The sequence below is a fragment of the Papio anubis genome, chromosome 7, assembly GCF_008728515.1.
Source record: "Papio anubis isolate 15944 chromosome 7, Panubis1.0, whole genome shotgun sequence".
NCBI classification, from domain to species: domain Eukaryota; kingdom Metazoa; phylum Chordata; class Mammalia; order Primates; family Cercopithecidae; genus Papio; species Papio anubis.
In genome coordinates this window covers 142,721,731-142,738,434 of record NC_044982.1, presented here as the reverse complement: position 1 = coordinate 142,738,434, position 16,704 = coordinate 142,721,731, and the positions used below count along the sequence as shown (strand labels likewise).

Below are 16,704 nucleotides of genomic sequence, written 5' to 3'. Positions count from 1 at the left end.
AATGGAATCAGATAATATTTGAACTTTTGTGACTGTCTTTTTTCATTTAGCATATGTAATGTTTTCCAAGCTGATCCATATTGTATCATGTACTAGTACTTTATTCCTTTTTTATTACTGAATATCAACATTTTATTGATTGATTGATTGATTGAGATAGGGTCTTGCTTTGTCTCCCAGGCTGGAGTACACTGGTGCAATCCTGGCTCACTGCAGCCTCAACCTCCTGTGCTCAAGTGAGCCTCCTACCTCAGTCACCTAAGTAGCTAGGACTACAGGCATGCTCCACCATGCCTGGCTAATTTCATTTTTTATTTTCTTTAGTTTTTGTAGGTCTTACTATGTTGGCCAGGCTGATCTTGAACTGGCCTCAAGTGATCCTCTTTCTTTGGCCTGTCAAACTACTGAGATTCTAGGCATAAATCACTGTGTCCGGCCTAGCTCTATATTTTAAACTTAATTCTTCAAAGCACCCAGGACTCTGGGGGAAAAAAAGAGGGACCCCCTAGACTCCTTCTCTTGCTTCACCTAGAACATTTCTATTTTCATCTATTTATGGATAAACTTTCATTTTAAATTTGAAAGTCACGGGCTCTCAGATTGAAGAATACACTCTACCTGGGACTGAAAGATACTCCATGGTCTTTTTACTCCATCCTTCTTTCCAACTCTTTTCATGTGCTCCAGTCAAACACTATGTTGATGGAGTCTTCAGGTATGCCTCATGCTTTCTTGCCACTGTATCTTTTCTTATGTCATCTCCTCTATCTGAAATACCCCTTTCCCATCTGTTTAAATTTTTACCTAGCTTTCAATGCCTGATTCAGATATAATCCATTCCATGAAGTTTTCCCTGATCTCTGGATTCTTGTAGTAATTGTACTGCTTTAGATGGTGCCTTGTCTAATTCCTTGAGAGTGCTCTCATGTTTTCTTAGTTGTTTTATACTTTCCCATCCAGTGGCTTGACATGGGATGGTGGGGAAATGGGGTTTCGGGGTGACTGTAACAGACTGCATGGGCCAGGCATGGTGGCTCACTCCTGTAATCCCAGCACTTTGGGAGACCAAGGCAAGAGGATTGCTTAAGCCCAGTAGTTCAAGACCAGCCTGGGCAACATAGCAAGACCTCGTCTCTACTAAAAATAAAAAAATTAACCTGGCATGGTGGCAAATGCCTGCAGTCCCAGCTACTCAGGCGGCTGAGGTGGGAGGATCGCTTGAGCCCAGCAGATGGAGACTTCGGCGAGCTGTTTTGCCACGACACCACTGCACTCCAGCCTGGGCTACAGAGTGAGACCATGTCTCAAAAAAAAAAAATAAAGAAAGAAAAGAAAGGCCGGGCGCGGTGGCTCAAGCCTGTAATCCCAGCATGTTGGGAGGCCGAGATGGGCGGATCACGAGGTCAGGAGATCAAGACCATCCTGGCTAACCCGGTGAAACCCCGTCTCTACTAAAAAAATACAAAAATTAGCCGGGCGAGGTGGCGGGCGCCTGTAGTCCCAGCTACTCAGGAGGCTGAGGCAGGAGAATGGCGTAAACCCAGGAGGCGGAGCTTGCACTGAGCTGAGATCCAGCCACTGCACTCCAGCCTGGGCGACAGAGCGAGACTCCGTCTCAAAAAAAAAAGAAAAGAAAAGAAAAAAAAAGGATAGCATGAGGGAAATCTTTAGGATGATGAAAGTGTTCTGTATCTTGATTGTGATGGTGGTTATACAATCTACACATATTTTAAAATGACATAGAACTATACATTCATATTGTACCAATGTCAGTTTCCTGGTTTTGATGTTGCACTGTAGTTATATAAGATGTACCCATTGTGAGAAATTATGTGAATTGTGTGGTTATCTGGGACATCTCTGTGCTATCTTTGCAATTGCCTGTGAATCTGTAATTAATTTTAAAATAAAAAGTTTAGGTTGGCCATGGTGGTTCATGCATGTAATCCCAGCACTTTGGGAGGCCAGCAGGAGAATCACTTGAGCCCAAGAGTTCAAGATCAGCCTGGGCAATATAGCAAGACCCCGTCTCTGCAAAAAAAAAAGATATTTTTTAAAATTAGCTGGGTGTTATGATATATACCTGTAGTCTCAGCTCCTTGAGAGCCTGAGATAGGAGGATAGACTTGGGCCCTGGTGGTCAAGGCTGCAGTGAGCAGTGGCTACATCATTGCAGTCCCAGCTGCTTGGGTGGCTAAGGCAGGAGAATCTCTTGAACCTGGGAGGCGGAGGTTGCAGTGAGCTGAGATTGTACCACTGCACCACAGCCTGGGTGACAGAATGAGACTCAGTATTAAAAAAAATCGTTTTTCCATGGTACTACTGGTTAATGTGAATCTGCCTCTGCCTTCCAAAGTAAAGTTACCTTGGGGTAGGCAAGAGAATCTATTTGTAGTGATATTTTAGTTACATTTTACAATTAGAACGAACTTGTCTAAAGCAATAACTGAGACAGAGTGTTGGTTCCCTGTCTGTGAGGTCCTGGCTTATCCAAAGTCTTATTTTAATTTTTCAGTTGACCAGTAAGCCTTTGAGTCATGCTTTGGTATACTTTTAAGTTCTTAGTATTCTTATGTACTGGCGCCTAGAAGACAGTGACCATAGCTCTGAGTATTAGGAAAAAATCATTATGTGATATTCAGTTCAAACTTTAAAAACTTAAAGGTGTTACATTATCAATTGAAATGAATTGATTTTCTTGTGCAAATTTAAAGTAAGCATTACAAGATCAGAATTTACTGCTGATTTTTTTGGAAGGAGGTGGAGTATAAATAAATAACCAGAGTTTTTCATTTGCATTTATGATCAAGCTCAAAGTGAATATGAACAAAAAAAATGAGCAAAACTACATATTTTTTAGTAAAATGAAAACTTAATTTTTTTTCAGATTAAACTGCAGAACAACATATCATATCAGATGGCAGACATACATCATTTAAAGGGTAAGAAACTTAATTACAGATTAAAGATAAACAAAGGTCACTAAATGCCTAAAATTGTGAAGAATTAAGAAATAGTAAATTAGCCTAATGAAATACAGTTTTCTGAACAAACTCCTCTGATGGTAAAACATTTATCCTTTTGCCTTAAGATATAATAAATTATTTAACGATGCTTTATATGTGATAAATCCAAGTTAAAATTTGAGATCTGTATCTTAAGCTTGTGCTATAGACAGGGTTATGCAATGAAATGTTTTTAAGAGAATACTCAAAAAAAAATTGAGCTGTAGCTTCAGAAGCCTTCAAATTCCTTGGAAAAAGGTGAGAAGTGTTCCCTCTGTACTGTGTCCAATCTGCTAAATTAATTCATTCAGGTCTAGGAATGCTTTGGATAGAGCCTCCAGGCTTAATGTTTTAGATACCCTGGGAACAGAAAGAAACCTGGAAGGTAGATAAATATATAATAAATATAAAAATACACACACATATTTTTACTTGGATGAAGTGATAAAGAGGTACTACAGCTTTTACGGGAGGAAAAAAAAAAGCCCTATAATCTGCTTCTGTTACTTCACGCCATCACTGTTGGCCTTTGAAGTTTGGGATTTGAGGAACAATCCTCATCTACCTCACACCCTTTGGTTATAATACTGTATTTTAAAACTTTGCATGCATTGTCTCTAGGTTTATGTGTGTGGGTAGCATATACTCTCTTGCTTCATAAATATCCTTTATTCTATTATCCTTTTGAGCCTCTTTAGATATACTTAGATAATCTATTTTTATTGTCCTCTCGAAGTAGCCAACCTTAGCTGGCTTTGTAATGTAGTAAAATTTTTCTCCTTACGTAGCACAATCAATAGGAAGTGTTTTTGTGTGTTGTAACCCTAAAATAAGTTGTTGATTTCCTATTATCCATTATTTAGAACAGCTTTGACTTTCTGTTAGAAATGCTTTCTGGGTGGTCACACTGGTTTTTGTTGCATCTGTGTCCATGTTCGCCTCTTTTTGACTCACCAAAATGTATTAGGATGACACAGAAGATGCCACAGTGTCAGTGCTGCTTCTAACTTGCAATTTTTACAAATGCTTCCACTTGTCATCAAAGTATACTTCTTACTAAATGTTAAGAAATACTATTAGGGCTTATTAAAGCAGTAACTTAATGCTTATTAACTGCTTGTTAAATAGATCAGTTGAATAAGAAGTCCTGTGGCTTCTGTTAGTATATGTCAACAAAAATGACAACCTATGTTACTGAGTAAAAATCTTTATTGTACCGTATGTGTTGGAGTAGATCTTGAGATATTTTGAAATTGTGTATGATACTCTTCAGCAGAGAAAAAAGTCTTGATTTGTATGTATAACTTTTGGTTTTGAAGCTTGGACTCTTAAAATTGAATTTAAATAATATGACTTTTGCAACTTGGAATGGTTTCTACTGAAATAAACTTCTTGAAAACTTGCCTTTTATAGGCAAGTTTTCTTTGAAATTAATATCTGCTATAATAGAAGTAATAGACACTAAGACACTTGAGATGGTTTATATTTTCTTGGAAATAAATGGAAGTTGGTTTTTCTAATCCTTGAGATGATAAATTGACATTCTACTATCAGATTTATTTTGATTAGCTTACCTTGTTTTTATGCCTGTTACTGAAAGAAAGTTCGAAGTCAAAGTTTTCTAGAAGTAATATATATATATATGTTTTTTAAGCTGGCCCCAGGCAACCCATTTCTTACCTATCCCTGATCTTTTGAAGTTAAACTAAGGGAGTACAGCCATGTCTTTCTATAACATAACTGGTGTTGCTTTCAAAGATAGAGCGTCCTGTACAATCAACCTGACTCATGTTAACTTACTCTAAGAGTTCTGCTATGGTGACCTGAAGCAGCCACGCTAGACAGAATATCTCTGGGTTAATATAAAGAAAACACATGCCAATCAGTCAAAAGTAAAATTGTTTTTGTTTTTTTCAACCTTTATTTTAAGTTCGGGGGTACATGTGCAGGATGTGCAGGTTTGTTACATAGGTAAACGTGTGTCACAGGGCTTCATTATACAGATTATTTCATCTCCCAGGTATTAAGCCTAGTATCCATCAGTTATTTTTCCTGATCCTCTTTCTCCTTTGTTTTGCTTTCTGGTCTGCTTACTTTTCCCCTTGAAAATCTCTGTTTTGACCCACTGGAAATCGCCAATTACCTCCCTGCTGTATGATCTTTCTCTGTATTCAAACAGGAAAAATGGTATTTTACATGGGCTAAAACTCATATTAATGTTTTGTTTTTCTTTGTCAATTGTATTTTAAGTCTTTTATCTTCAATTACAAAGGAAAATTTTATTTCCTGATAGATGAATTTCAAATACCGCCAGTGGGAAGCTTTGTGAGGGGGCAGAGAAGCCATCCGAAATCTTAAAATCATACTAAGCCTCGGGTTCATTCTGAAACTATTTCAGATATTTTACAGCATAGCCTGAATCAGAAGGGACTGTATCTTTTTGTTCCCTTTCTCCTGAGGAGAATGAGTCCTAAAGATCACCAGTTGAAGTCTCTTTCTGGTAGTTGTTTAGTTTTGTTTGTTTGTTTTTTAGTTATAGTTTTTAAATTTAGCTTTCAGTTCTAGAAACTATCCAGCCTGAGCACAGGTTTACTGAACTGGCTAGTTCAATCCCTTAGCCACAGGCTTTTTGCTGCTGTTTCCTACTGTGATCTCATTGTCTCTATAGAATCAGCGTTCATAGCTGGGGCCCAGGGTTTCTGGTACTTCTGGCCTGCTGTATCTTAGGAGATGGAAACAGAGATCAGGCAACAAGCTGAAAGGGTTTTTTTTTGGCTACCTGGCCACCACAGATCCATCACTTTTATTTGAGATGGGGGGTAAATCAACCACGTTTACATATGGTGAATTAATATTATAAAAAGAGAAATTTGGCCAGGCGCGGTAGCTCACGCTTGTAATCCCAGCACTTTGGGAGGCCGAGGCAGGCAGATCATGAGGTCAGGAGTTCGAGACTAGCCTGGCCAACACAGCGAAACCCTGTCTCTACTAAAAATACAAAAATTAGCTGGGCGTGGTGGCGGGTGCCTGTAATCCCAGCTACTCAGGAGGCTGAGGCAGGAGAATTGCCTGAACCCGGGAGGCGGAGGTTGCAGTGAGCTGAAATTGTGCCACTGCACTCCATTCTGGGCAACAGAGCTAGACTATGTCGTAAAAGAAAAAAAAAAGAGAAATTTAAAATGTGGCTTGAATATGTAAATACAATGATTAACTACAAATATTTTAAATGAATCATTGATTTTTTCATACTTATTATACAATAGTTATGATGCATATTGTTAAACATTATGTGTCTCAGCAGATGTTTATGTGACTTAAATTTTTATTCTTCATTATTGCCACAGTTATAATTCCACAATAAAATTTAGGAAGTATAGAAAAAAAGTATATGTTCAAAATTTTACCATTAAACACATTCACTGATTGCACTTTGATATATTTTTATTCTAGTGTATATTCTATTTGATATATATTTTATTCTAGTCTTTTTGTTGCATGAATACAGTTGTAAGTATATGTTTACATCTGCTGTTTAAAAACATCTGCTTTTTATTTTTATTTTTTATTTATAGTTTTTTTTTTTTGAGACAGTCTTCCTTTATCGCCCAAGCTGGAATGCAGTGGCATGATCTTGGTTCACTGCAACCTCTGCCTCTGGGTTCAAGTGATTCTCCTGTGTCAGCTTCCTAAGTAGCTGAGATTACAGGCATGCGCCACCACACCTGGCTAATTTTTGTATTTTTAGTAGAGATGGGGTTTCCACTTGTTGGCGAGGCTGGTCTCGAACTCCTGGCCTCATGTGATCCACCCTTTTTACTCAGGAAAGTGGCTGTATATATATATCTTCCAAGTGTTTTTGGAGTGCTTTTAGAGTAATAAGACTAATTCTATAATCTTTCTGTAAGAAATAGATGTTATAGTGTTGGTACATTATGGCTAGATGTTATATTTTAATCTTAATAAACTTGCTTATACAGTATAGGCCCCTGTTTTCATTTCTAAAAATTATCTTTTTTTGTGTGTGTTTTTTTTTTTTTTGAGACGGAGTCTCGCTCTGTCGCCCAGGCTGGAGTGCAGTGGCCGGATCTCGGCTCACTGCAAGCTCCGCCTCCCGGGTTTACGCCATTCTCCCTCCTCAGCCTCCTGAGTAGCTGGGACTACAGGCGCCCGCCACCTCGCCTGGCTAGTTTTTTGTATTTTTTTAGTAGAGACGGGGTTTTACCGTGTTAGCCAGGATGGTCTCGATCTCCTGACCTTGTGATCTGCCCGTCTTGGCCTCCCAAAGTGCTAGGATTACAGGCTTGATCTAAAAATTATCTTAATACTACTTTTGCTTAACTGCTAAGGCTGTTAGCTGTTTTTAAAATCACCTATCTATGTAATTAACATTTACTCTTTTCCACCTGCATTTCTTTTGTCTGTAGACTTTAGCTCATGAGGGAATGAAATCTAGAACATGTGTGGCTGGTGATTGTGGATTAAACATTTACAAACAAGTGTTTGGCCAGGTTATAATTTACTATCTAGTTTAGAATTTCATGTTATTCATTTCCACTAAAACATTTCAGTCTCAGTCCAGAAATTATGAGCTTTGAAAATGGAATTTTGGGATATGTAGAGCTACCATCCATAGCCAAACTAGAAATGTATCTAAAATGATTGGCACCTAAGTTGGTAGTCGAATGTGATTTAAAATGAGAAAGAAAACTTAAAATTTGTACCCATAGTAAACATATCTAAAAAGTATGATTTTTTTTCCTACTGTAATAAAGCAGATAGGTTTGAAGAGATAGGTAGTTTTTGTATTGTCTCCACAGCTTAGCATGTGTCTACACAAAGTGTAACAATGTGTAATTTAAAGAATATTTTGGGTTGATGTGAAATCCACTGAAACTATATTGTTTTAAAAATAAATGTTATTGGTCAGGCGTGGTGGCTCATGCCTGTAATCCCAGCACTTTGGGAGGCTAAGGTGGCCAGATTGCTTGAGCCCACAAGTTCAAGACCAGCCTGGGCAACATAGCTAACCCATCTCTACTAAAAATACAAAAATTAGCCGGATGTGGTGTTGCACACCTGTAGTCTCAGCTGCCTGGGAGGCTGAGGTGAGAGGATCACTTGAGCTCAGGAGGTGGAGGTTGCAGTGAGCCAAGATTGCACCACTGCACTCTAACCTGAGCGACAGAGCAAGACCCTATCTCAAATAAATAAATAAATGAATAAATTTTATTGACCATGAATGTGTTACAAAAGGCTATTAAATGTGGCATTAGTTGTATAATTTAATTTCCTGGGAGTATTACTGAAAAAACTGAGAATTATGTATAATTAAAAAAACATCCCATAGCTTCTGAATAGGAAGCATTACAATGAGTGAACTTGATTCCTTTGGTTCTTACCTTGGGTGGATAGAGCAACTTGCTGAGCTTCGTCAGGAGTTTCTTCGACAAGAAGACCAGCTTCAGGACTACAGGAAGAACAATACTTACCTTGTGAAGAGGTTAGAATATGAAAGGTAAGATGTTACATACAACATATGTTTATGAATCTAAAATATTTGTCCAACTTTTGGACTCAGTTCATTTCTTCCTCTCTGACTTTTGTTTTCCTTTTTTTCTCTTCTTTTATTTTGTTAAGTCTTTTAAATTCCTTTTCTTTTATCTTTCTTTAGCTTTTTGAAATCCAGACTCTTATTTTGATAAATTAAACAGCATGAAGTATCTCTTAGAGGGCATGCTGCGTTTATGTATGTTGTAAAATTCATTGTGAGACAGAAAATCTTACAAGCTCTGAGTTTTATCAGATGTGGCAAGGATGGAAAGGAGATTTGTGATTCTTTTTGATGGGCATCCAGAAGATGAAACCAGCACTGGGAGATGTTCCCAGAAGAGCTGAGGGCCTGAGTGCTAGCTGCTCTTCCTGTTCTGCATGGCAACCCTCTTACTGATACCTCTAGACTTGGTGATGAGGTTGGGGAACCTCTTACAGGCCTTTCTAGCAATCATTCCTTAAAACTTGTATTATATTTGTAATCAATTTTATGGTAAAAGATATTTTTTAGATTTGTACACCAAAAGTTAGAAAGATCTGCCATATTTTAAAGCATTTTTTGTCCATTTCTGACTTCTTACTCTTGTAGGTTATCAGTTATCATTATACATTTACTTAAATATATGTATTTTAACATAACAGTATTCAGTATTTTTCTGCATGTCTATAGGATTAAAGATTTAACATATGTAGAGGTAATATATTATTCTAGCATATTAATGTACCAAAACTTCTTTAGTCTTTTCCAATTGTGGGACCACAATAGGAGTTTTCCTTTTCTCACTATAAGACTATCACAGACTAGGTTATGGTGGTTCACACCTGTAATCCTAACACTTTGGGAGACTGAGACTGGAGAATCATCTAAGCCCAGGAGTTAAAGACCAGCCTAGGCAACATAATGAGACCTCTGTCTGTACAAAAAATTTTTAAAAATTAGCTGGGTATGGTGGCATATGCCTGTAGTCCTAGCTGCTTGGAGGCTGAGGTGGGAGGATCGCTTGAGTCCAGGAGATTGAGGCTGCAGTGAGCCATGATAATGCCACTGTACTCTAGCCTGGGCAACAGGGTGAGAACTTGTCTCTTCAAAAAAAAAAAAAAAAAAAAAAGACTATCACAGCTATAAAATTTTCTGTGCAAAAAAGATTTCCCAAAACTAGCTGGGTATACTGGCATACACCTGTGGTCCCAGCTACTCAGGAGGCTGAAGTGGGAGGATCGCTTCAGCCTGGGAGGTTGAGGCTGCAGTGAGCCATTATCATGCCTGCACTCAAGTCTGGGCAACAGAATGAAAGCTTGTCTCAAAAATAAATAAATAAATAAATAAATAAATAAAGATTTCCACTCCCCTTATGTTATTTCAGTAGTATATTTTCTCAAATGTAGAATTCCTCAAAAAGAATGCTTTACCAGTTTTGTTGCTTTTACCACACAGATGAAAGATTGCTTTCTAAAATGATTGTACTCATTTATAATGTAAATATTTCCCCGTAGCCCTGCCAACTTTGGTTTTAATTCTAATTTAATTTTATTAGTATAGGAATAAGATACTACATATATACATATAGGAAGTTGGTGGGTTTTTTGTTTTTTTTTTTCTTTTTCTTTTTTTGAGACTGAGTCTGTCTCTGACTCCCAGGCTGGAGTGCAGTGGCACAATCTCAGCTCACTGCAACCTCCACCTCCTGCATTTAAGCGATTCTCATGCCTCAGCTTCCTGAGTAGCTCGGACCACAGGCATGTACCACCATGCCTGGCTAAATTTTTTGTATCTTTAGTAGAGACAAGGTTTCATTGTGTTGGCCAGACTGATCTTGAACTCCTGGCCTCCAGTGATCTGCCTGCCTTGGCCTCCCAAAGTGCTGGGATTGCACGTGTGAGCCACCGCGCCTAGCCACATATAGGAAGTTTAATTTGCATTTTATAATGGTGAAAGTTAACATTTTTCTATATATTTGTCAAGTGTTTCTTTTTGCATGATTGGTCTATGTGTATCCTTTGGCTACTTGGCTAGCAGAAAGTCACCATCTTTATGTTTTGCTTCTGTTCACTTTCTCTTGATGGCACCAGTCTATCTTCTTTATTAGTTTCTCCTGTTCCTAGTATTCTATGGTTTAGCCTTTTATTACAATTTTTAAAGTACTAACTATTGGATGAATCTTCTGCTACCACTCCTTATCAATTCTCATAATTCTAGCTTTCCTCATCTGTTACTATAAATTAGTCTCACAGTTTTCTCTTCTACAGTATTTTTCTCTTCTGTGATTGAAGTTGGTTCTGATAGTTTTTTTTACAGATGCAATTTATGGAAATAATAGGAAAAGAATTGTTTTTATCTTTGTAATTTCTGTTTTTTCAATTAGCTTTATCAGTATTATCTATCTCCTATTACAAGTTCAAGTATTTTAAAAGTTTGGATTGTGAGCTATTTGTATGCTGTTTGTTTTTTCCAGCCCACTCTCCCCTGCTAACTGAATGTTTTATCTTTCTTAATGTATGTGTCAAATACTGGACAACTTTGAGAATCCAATCCAAGGTAATATAATCTAAAAGAACGACTTTGTAATTTAGTTTCCAGTGTGGACAGCAGATCAAGGAATTGAGAGCACAGCATGAAGAAAATATTAAAAAGTTAGCAGACCACTTTTTACAGGAACAAAAGGTAAATTTAAAAAATATACTTAAATCTGAACATATTTTTGTTATAAATCATGATAATTTAGAAATTAAAATTGTAATTTTGTCACAAAACATTATAGTTTAAGTTTTCCAGCCAGCCTAATTCCAAAAGTGATTTACAATGACTTTATTTCTGAGTAAATTAAACATTTGCAAAAATATAATCTTAATTCTTAAAACTGGTCAGGCGTGGTGGTTCACGCCTGTAATCCCAGCACTTTGGGAGGCTGAAGTGGGTGGATCACTCGAGGTTAGGAGGTCAAGATCAGCCTGGCCAACATGGGGAAACCCCATCTCTACTAAAAATACAAAATATAGCCAGGTCTGGTGGTACATGCCTGTAATCTCAGCTACTCAGGAGGCTGAGGCAGGAGAACTGCTTGAGCCCAGGAGACGGAGGTTACAATGAGCCAAGATCATATCACTGCACTCCACGGAGGTTACAGTAAGCCAAGATCGCACCACTGCACTCCAGCCTGGGTGACACAGTGAGACTCCGTCTCAAAAAAAAAAAAAAAAAATTAAATTAATTTTGAACCAAAATATCCATCTTTTTTTAAAAATAATTTTTGTTGTTAATATATTTCTCAGATCGTAAAGTGGGCAACTTTTTTACTGAAAATCAACTACTTCCTTTTTTATGCATTTGAGAAATAGAAAAAAAAGAAACACTTTTTCCTTTATTATCAATCTCTGTTATTCTGACACCCTTTCCTTAAGCACAGAAATGAGACACTAGCCACCATAACCAGTTTGATTCATACTTTTGGTGGGGCGGCAAATTCTTTTATTAATTCATTTTAAGTTAATATGTATTATGAAGATTTTTTAAGCAATAGAAGAAATTGTCTGAAGATTACTAGTTATTAAGGACATGATTCATTTTTTTATACCCTGTAATCTTACCTGACTAGGCACGATTTGTCTGAACTCTTGTGATTTAAAGGAAAGAAAGATTTAATAGTGAAAAGTATTTGTTTTGCTCTTTGGTAGCATCTCAACTAAAGGACTAGAAGTTAAGGATATCAGGTTTTCATTCTTAGCTTTTTCACAATTTTATAGTAGGATATAGAGGGTGTCATTTCTTTCTCTATTTCATTTTTTGAATCTACAAAGTGGAATAGCTGCTACTTATCTGCAGTCTACTTTGAAGAGGTATAAGGATGGATTGGTGGAAGAAGGCAGGCCTGAGTTAGCTACCATAGTAGCGGCATTGAGGGCAATCAAAAGGTATTATTGAGACACTGGAGGGTTAAAATAACATAATGGAACACAAAAGGAAGGGGAAGAGAGATTTGCTATTGCAATTGTGTCATTATAAGCGTAGTATATAAATAATGGGATAAGTTTGCTCTCTTCTATTCTCTTAAGGAAGACAGATGAGAACTTTCCCTTTTTTTCCAAGCCAGTGTAATTCTCTTTCTGTTCTTCTATACTAGGCTATTTTTATGGTATTAATTAACTAATGCCTCTCCAATTATTCCTTGCCATTATCCTACCCTAATGGAAGAAGGCGTGGCAGGAATTGAGGTGCCCAGATAACTTCTCCTTTCTGGGCAGCACATCAGGCCTTACTCTCTAGATTAGCTACCTAATTCTACTCCCCACCCTTCATTTCCTGTTCTTTAACTACTATAGCAAGTTGGTTCTGTGCAATTTGAGTTTTCATAGAGACAAATCCAATGTTAGCTATATGAAATAAGCATAAATTGTATTCAGGGCTTTATCTTTTTGATTGTTTATGAATCTTAAAATTAATTAACCAGCCACATGTCTATCACAGAAATGACTCTGGAAAAGGAGACAGCAAACTATAGCCCACAGGCTGAATTCAGCTCGCTGCCTGTTTTTGTACTGTTTAGAGGCCAAAAGTGTTCTTCACATTTTCAAATGATGAAAGAAATTGAGAAAATTATCTTAGTACATTGGAAAATTATAGAAATATTTATTTTGGTGTTCATACATAAAATTTTATTGAGACACAACCATGCGTTCATGCTATAGGGACAGAGAAACTCTCATAGCCCAGAGAAGACTAAGGGGACCTGAGGACTTAAATGTAGTGTGGTAGGCGGGGACGGTGGCTCATACCTGTAATCCCACCACTTTGGAAGGCCAAGGTGGGTGGATCACGAGGTCAGGAGTTTGAGCCAACCGGCCAACGTGGTGAAACCTCGTCTCTACTAAAAATACAAAAAGTTAACCGGGCGTGGTGGCTGGTGCCTGTAATCCCAGCTACTCAGGAGGCTGAGGCAGGAGAATCCCTTGAACTGGGGAGGTGGAGGTTGCAGTGAGCCAATACTGCGCCACTGCACTCCAGCCTGGCAACAGAATGAGACTCCATCTCAAAAATTAAAAAATTAAAATAAATGCAGTGTAGTATCCTGAATTGGATCCTGAAACAGAAAACGGACTTAGTGGAAAAACTGGTGAAATCTAAGTCTGGAGTTTAGGTACTAATAATATACTGATTTTTTTTTTAGTTTTGCAAATGTATCATGGTAATCATGGATGGTACATTAATAGGATGTTAACATTAGGGGAAACTGGGTAAGGGGTGATTACTTTTCTGTAAATCTAAAATTATTTCAGAATAAGAAGTTTATTTTAAAAACAATCAATAGGTCCCCTAACCAAATCACAAACATTGCATCTAGAAAAGCATTTTATTTTATTAATATTAATATTGTCCATTCATAGAAAGGTACTGTCAATAATGCATTAAAGAGACAACATCTTTGTTAACTGCTTTCAGTGGAAAAGTATTTTTGAACAGTAGCTTGTTGACTTTTAATTTTGTTCAATATTTGTCTTATCCACATCTGCAAAAGAGTGAAGAGTACTATAGCAATAGCCTTATGAGATAGCGTAATAGTGAAGATGCACAGAGATGCAAGCTGGCTGCTCAAGTTGTGCCTCATGGATTTTCTCACCCTTGGTGTTTATGTTAGACATGTTCAAAAATTTCAGTTTATCATTTCATTCATCAATGATTAAGCTATCAGAATTGATTATAGCTTACCAAGTTACAGGAAATGTGGGATTTGGAGTCAGAAAGACTGTGATTAGAATTCCTTCTTCACAATTCTCTAGTTTTGTGACTTTGTACAAACTGCTTAATTTTTTTTTTTTCTGAGACTGAGTCTTGCTCTGTCGCCCAGGCAGGAGTGCAGTGGCCCCATCTCGGCTCACTGCAACCTCCGCCTCCCGAGTTCAAGCGATTCTTCTGCCTCAGCCTTCTGAGTAGTTGGGATTACAGGCGTGGGCCACCACGCCCGACTCGGTTTTGTATTTTTAGTAGAGACGGGGTTTCACCATGTTGGTCAGGCTGATATCGAACTCCTGACCTCGTGATTCACCCACCTCGGCCTCCCAAAGTGGTAGGATTACAGGCATGAGCCACCGCGCCTGGCCCAAACTGCTTTTTTTTTTTTTAAGTGGAGTCTCGCACTGTTGCCCAGGCTGGAGTGCAGTGGCGTGATCTCGGCTTGCTGCAAGCTCCACCTCCCGGATTCGCGCCATTCTTCTGCCTCAGGCTCCCAAGTAACTGGGACTACAGGCGCCCGCCACCACACCCAGCTAATTTTTTTGTATTTTTTAGTAGAGACGGGGTTTCACCGTGTTAGCCAGGATGGTCTCAATCTCCTGACCTCGTGATCTGCCCACCTCGGCCTCCCAAAGTGCTGGGATTACAGGCATGAGCTACTGCGCCTGGCCTTAACTTCTAAACTGCTTAACTTTTTAAAGCCTCAGTTTTGTTTTTCTCAAAACTATGAATTTTATTTCTACTAGAGTATAGCTATGAAAGCAATTTGGAAACTGTGAAGCACGATGCAAATATTTGTTGATTTTTCCTGCCAGGACACTGGAATTACCTACACCTGATTGTCAGAGTATCCTTTCTCCTTTATTGTGACACATTCTTAAGATTTGACTCTTGTGGCCGGGTGCGGTGGCTCACGCCTGTAATCCCAGCACTTTGGGAGGCTGAGGTAGGCGGATCATGAGGTCAGCAGATTGAGACCATCCTGGCTAACACAGTGAAACCCCCTGTCTACTAAAAATACAAAAAATTAGCCGCGCGTGGTGGCGGGCGCCTGTAGTCCCAGCTACTCGGGAGGCTGAGGCAGGAAAATGGCGTGAACCCGGGAGGCGGAGCTTGGAGTGAGCCGAGATCCCGCCACTGCACTCCAGGCTGGGCGGCAGAGGAAGACTCTGTCTCAAAAATAAAAAGATTAAAAAAAAAAAAGATTTTGTTCTTGTTTTTCTAGATTCCATATAAATTTTTTCATACTATTTTTATAACATTACTAAGAATTATATTTCATACTGCTTTAGAGTTTACAAAGCATTTATAGATGCATTAAATGTTGACTAGAGGAACCCATATATGGCATCCCAAACTTGTGTACTTGACTCCTTGCTGCTCCCAATTTTCCACAGAGGCAAACTCAATACTGGTCCATCGAGAGAATTGAGTTAGGCCTAACCATATACTTGAAGATTTGCATTTCCAAGAAGATGCTAGGTTAGGAACAGGGTTGGAGGAAGCACCGACCTGTTTATTGTCCTGCCATTACTTGCTGTGCTTCGGTGGCCAGCACACTTAGGAAGAAGATTGCCTGTTTTTCACCCTTGCTCTTGAAGAAGCACCTGTATGCCAGTCTCCTCCTTTCTGCCGTCCTGCTTGATTCTAACATATGCTTACAGAGAATCCACCCTGCCCATAGCACCCAGGAAAATGCCCAATTGTAGGCCATCAGGGCAAGGTATAGTACTCAGCAGGCTGTCTTGCAGAATCAGACACCTCAGCATAGCCAAACAGAGTCACCTCTGATTGCCAAATTATTCATTTACTGTAGCTAGAGATTTTCAAAAGTGTTATTCTTTGACTTTTTATCAGGTATAAAAATCACACAGAAAATAATGTATCCTGCATCTCCAATTGTTCATTATTTGAACGCATTTGAACCATTTAATTAATAGTTGTGTCAGTGGTTTAACTATTTGAACTGAAAAATATTTATTGTTACCGAATCTTTATCTAGCAGCAAGAGTCCCACAAGATTCAATCAAATGGTGGAAAAGAATTGGATATAAACGATCAAGTCGTACCTAAAAATATTCCAAAAGTAGCTGAGAATGTTGCAGATAAGAATGAAGAACCCTCAAGCAATCATATTCCACATGGGAAAGGTATTATTATTATTATTATTTTGTTTTGTATTAATAGGATATTAACTTTTTCTTCCCATTTTTAAGTGAATATTTTCAATCAGAAAGAAAATTGTTTGATTTTAGTTCACACATGATTAAGTGTCTTCATTGTTTCAAATTTGGATCCTTTGATGAAAGAGAAAAAAGAGTAAGTTATTTTAGAGTTACAGCTATGTCCAAAGCAAGATATAAAGATGTTCAGTTGATGTAGTCTATTACTTTTAGAAACTGATTGTTACATTCCTTCAAAACA

The 16,704-nt window shown here is 38.1% G+C and overlaps 1 protein-coding gene across 4 annotated transcripts in view; it reads left to right on the top strand.

The window, feature by feature from the left end:
• CASC4 (cancer susceptibility 4) overlaps positions 1-16,704 on the top strand; it is a 122,094-nt gene that overhangs the window by 31,756 nt on the left and 73,634 nt on the right. For 2 of the 4 annotated variants that reach the window (XM_003900865.4, XM_003900864.4), the window contains exons 2-5: positions 2,888-2,942; positions 8,418-8,520; positions 11,127-11,217; positions 16,286-16,430. In XM_003900865.4, the coding sequence (XP_003900914.1) occupies positions 2,888-2,942; positions 8,418-8,520; positions 11,127-11,217; positions 16,286-16,430 (394 nt within the window). Of the gene's footprint in view, positions 1-2,887; positions 2,943-8,417; positions 8,521-11,126; positions 11,218-16,282; positions 16,431-16,704 lie in introns of all 4 variants that reach the window. The other 2 variants (XM_009210065.3, XM_009210064.3) reach the window with 1 other exon arrangement.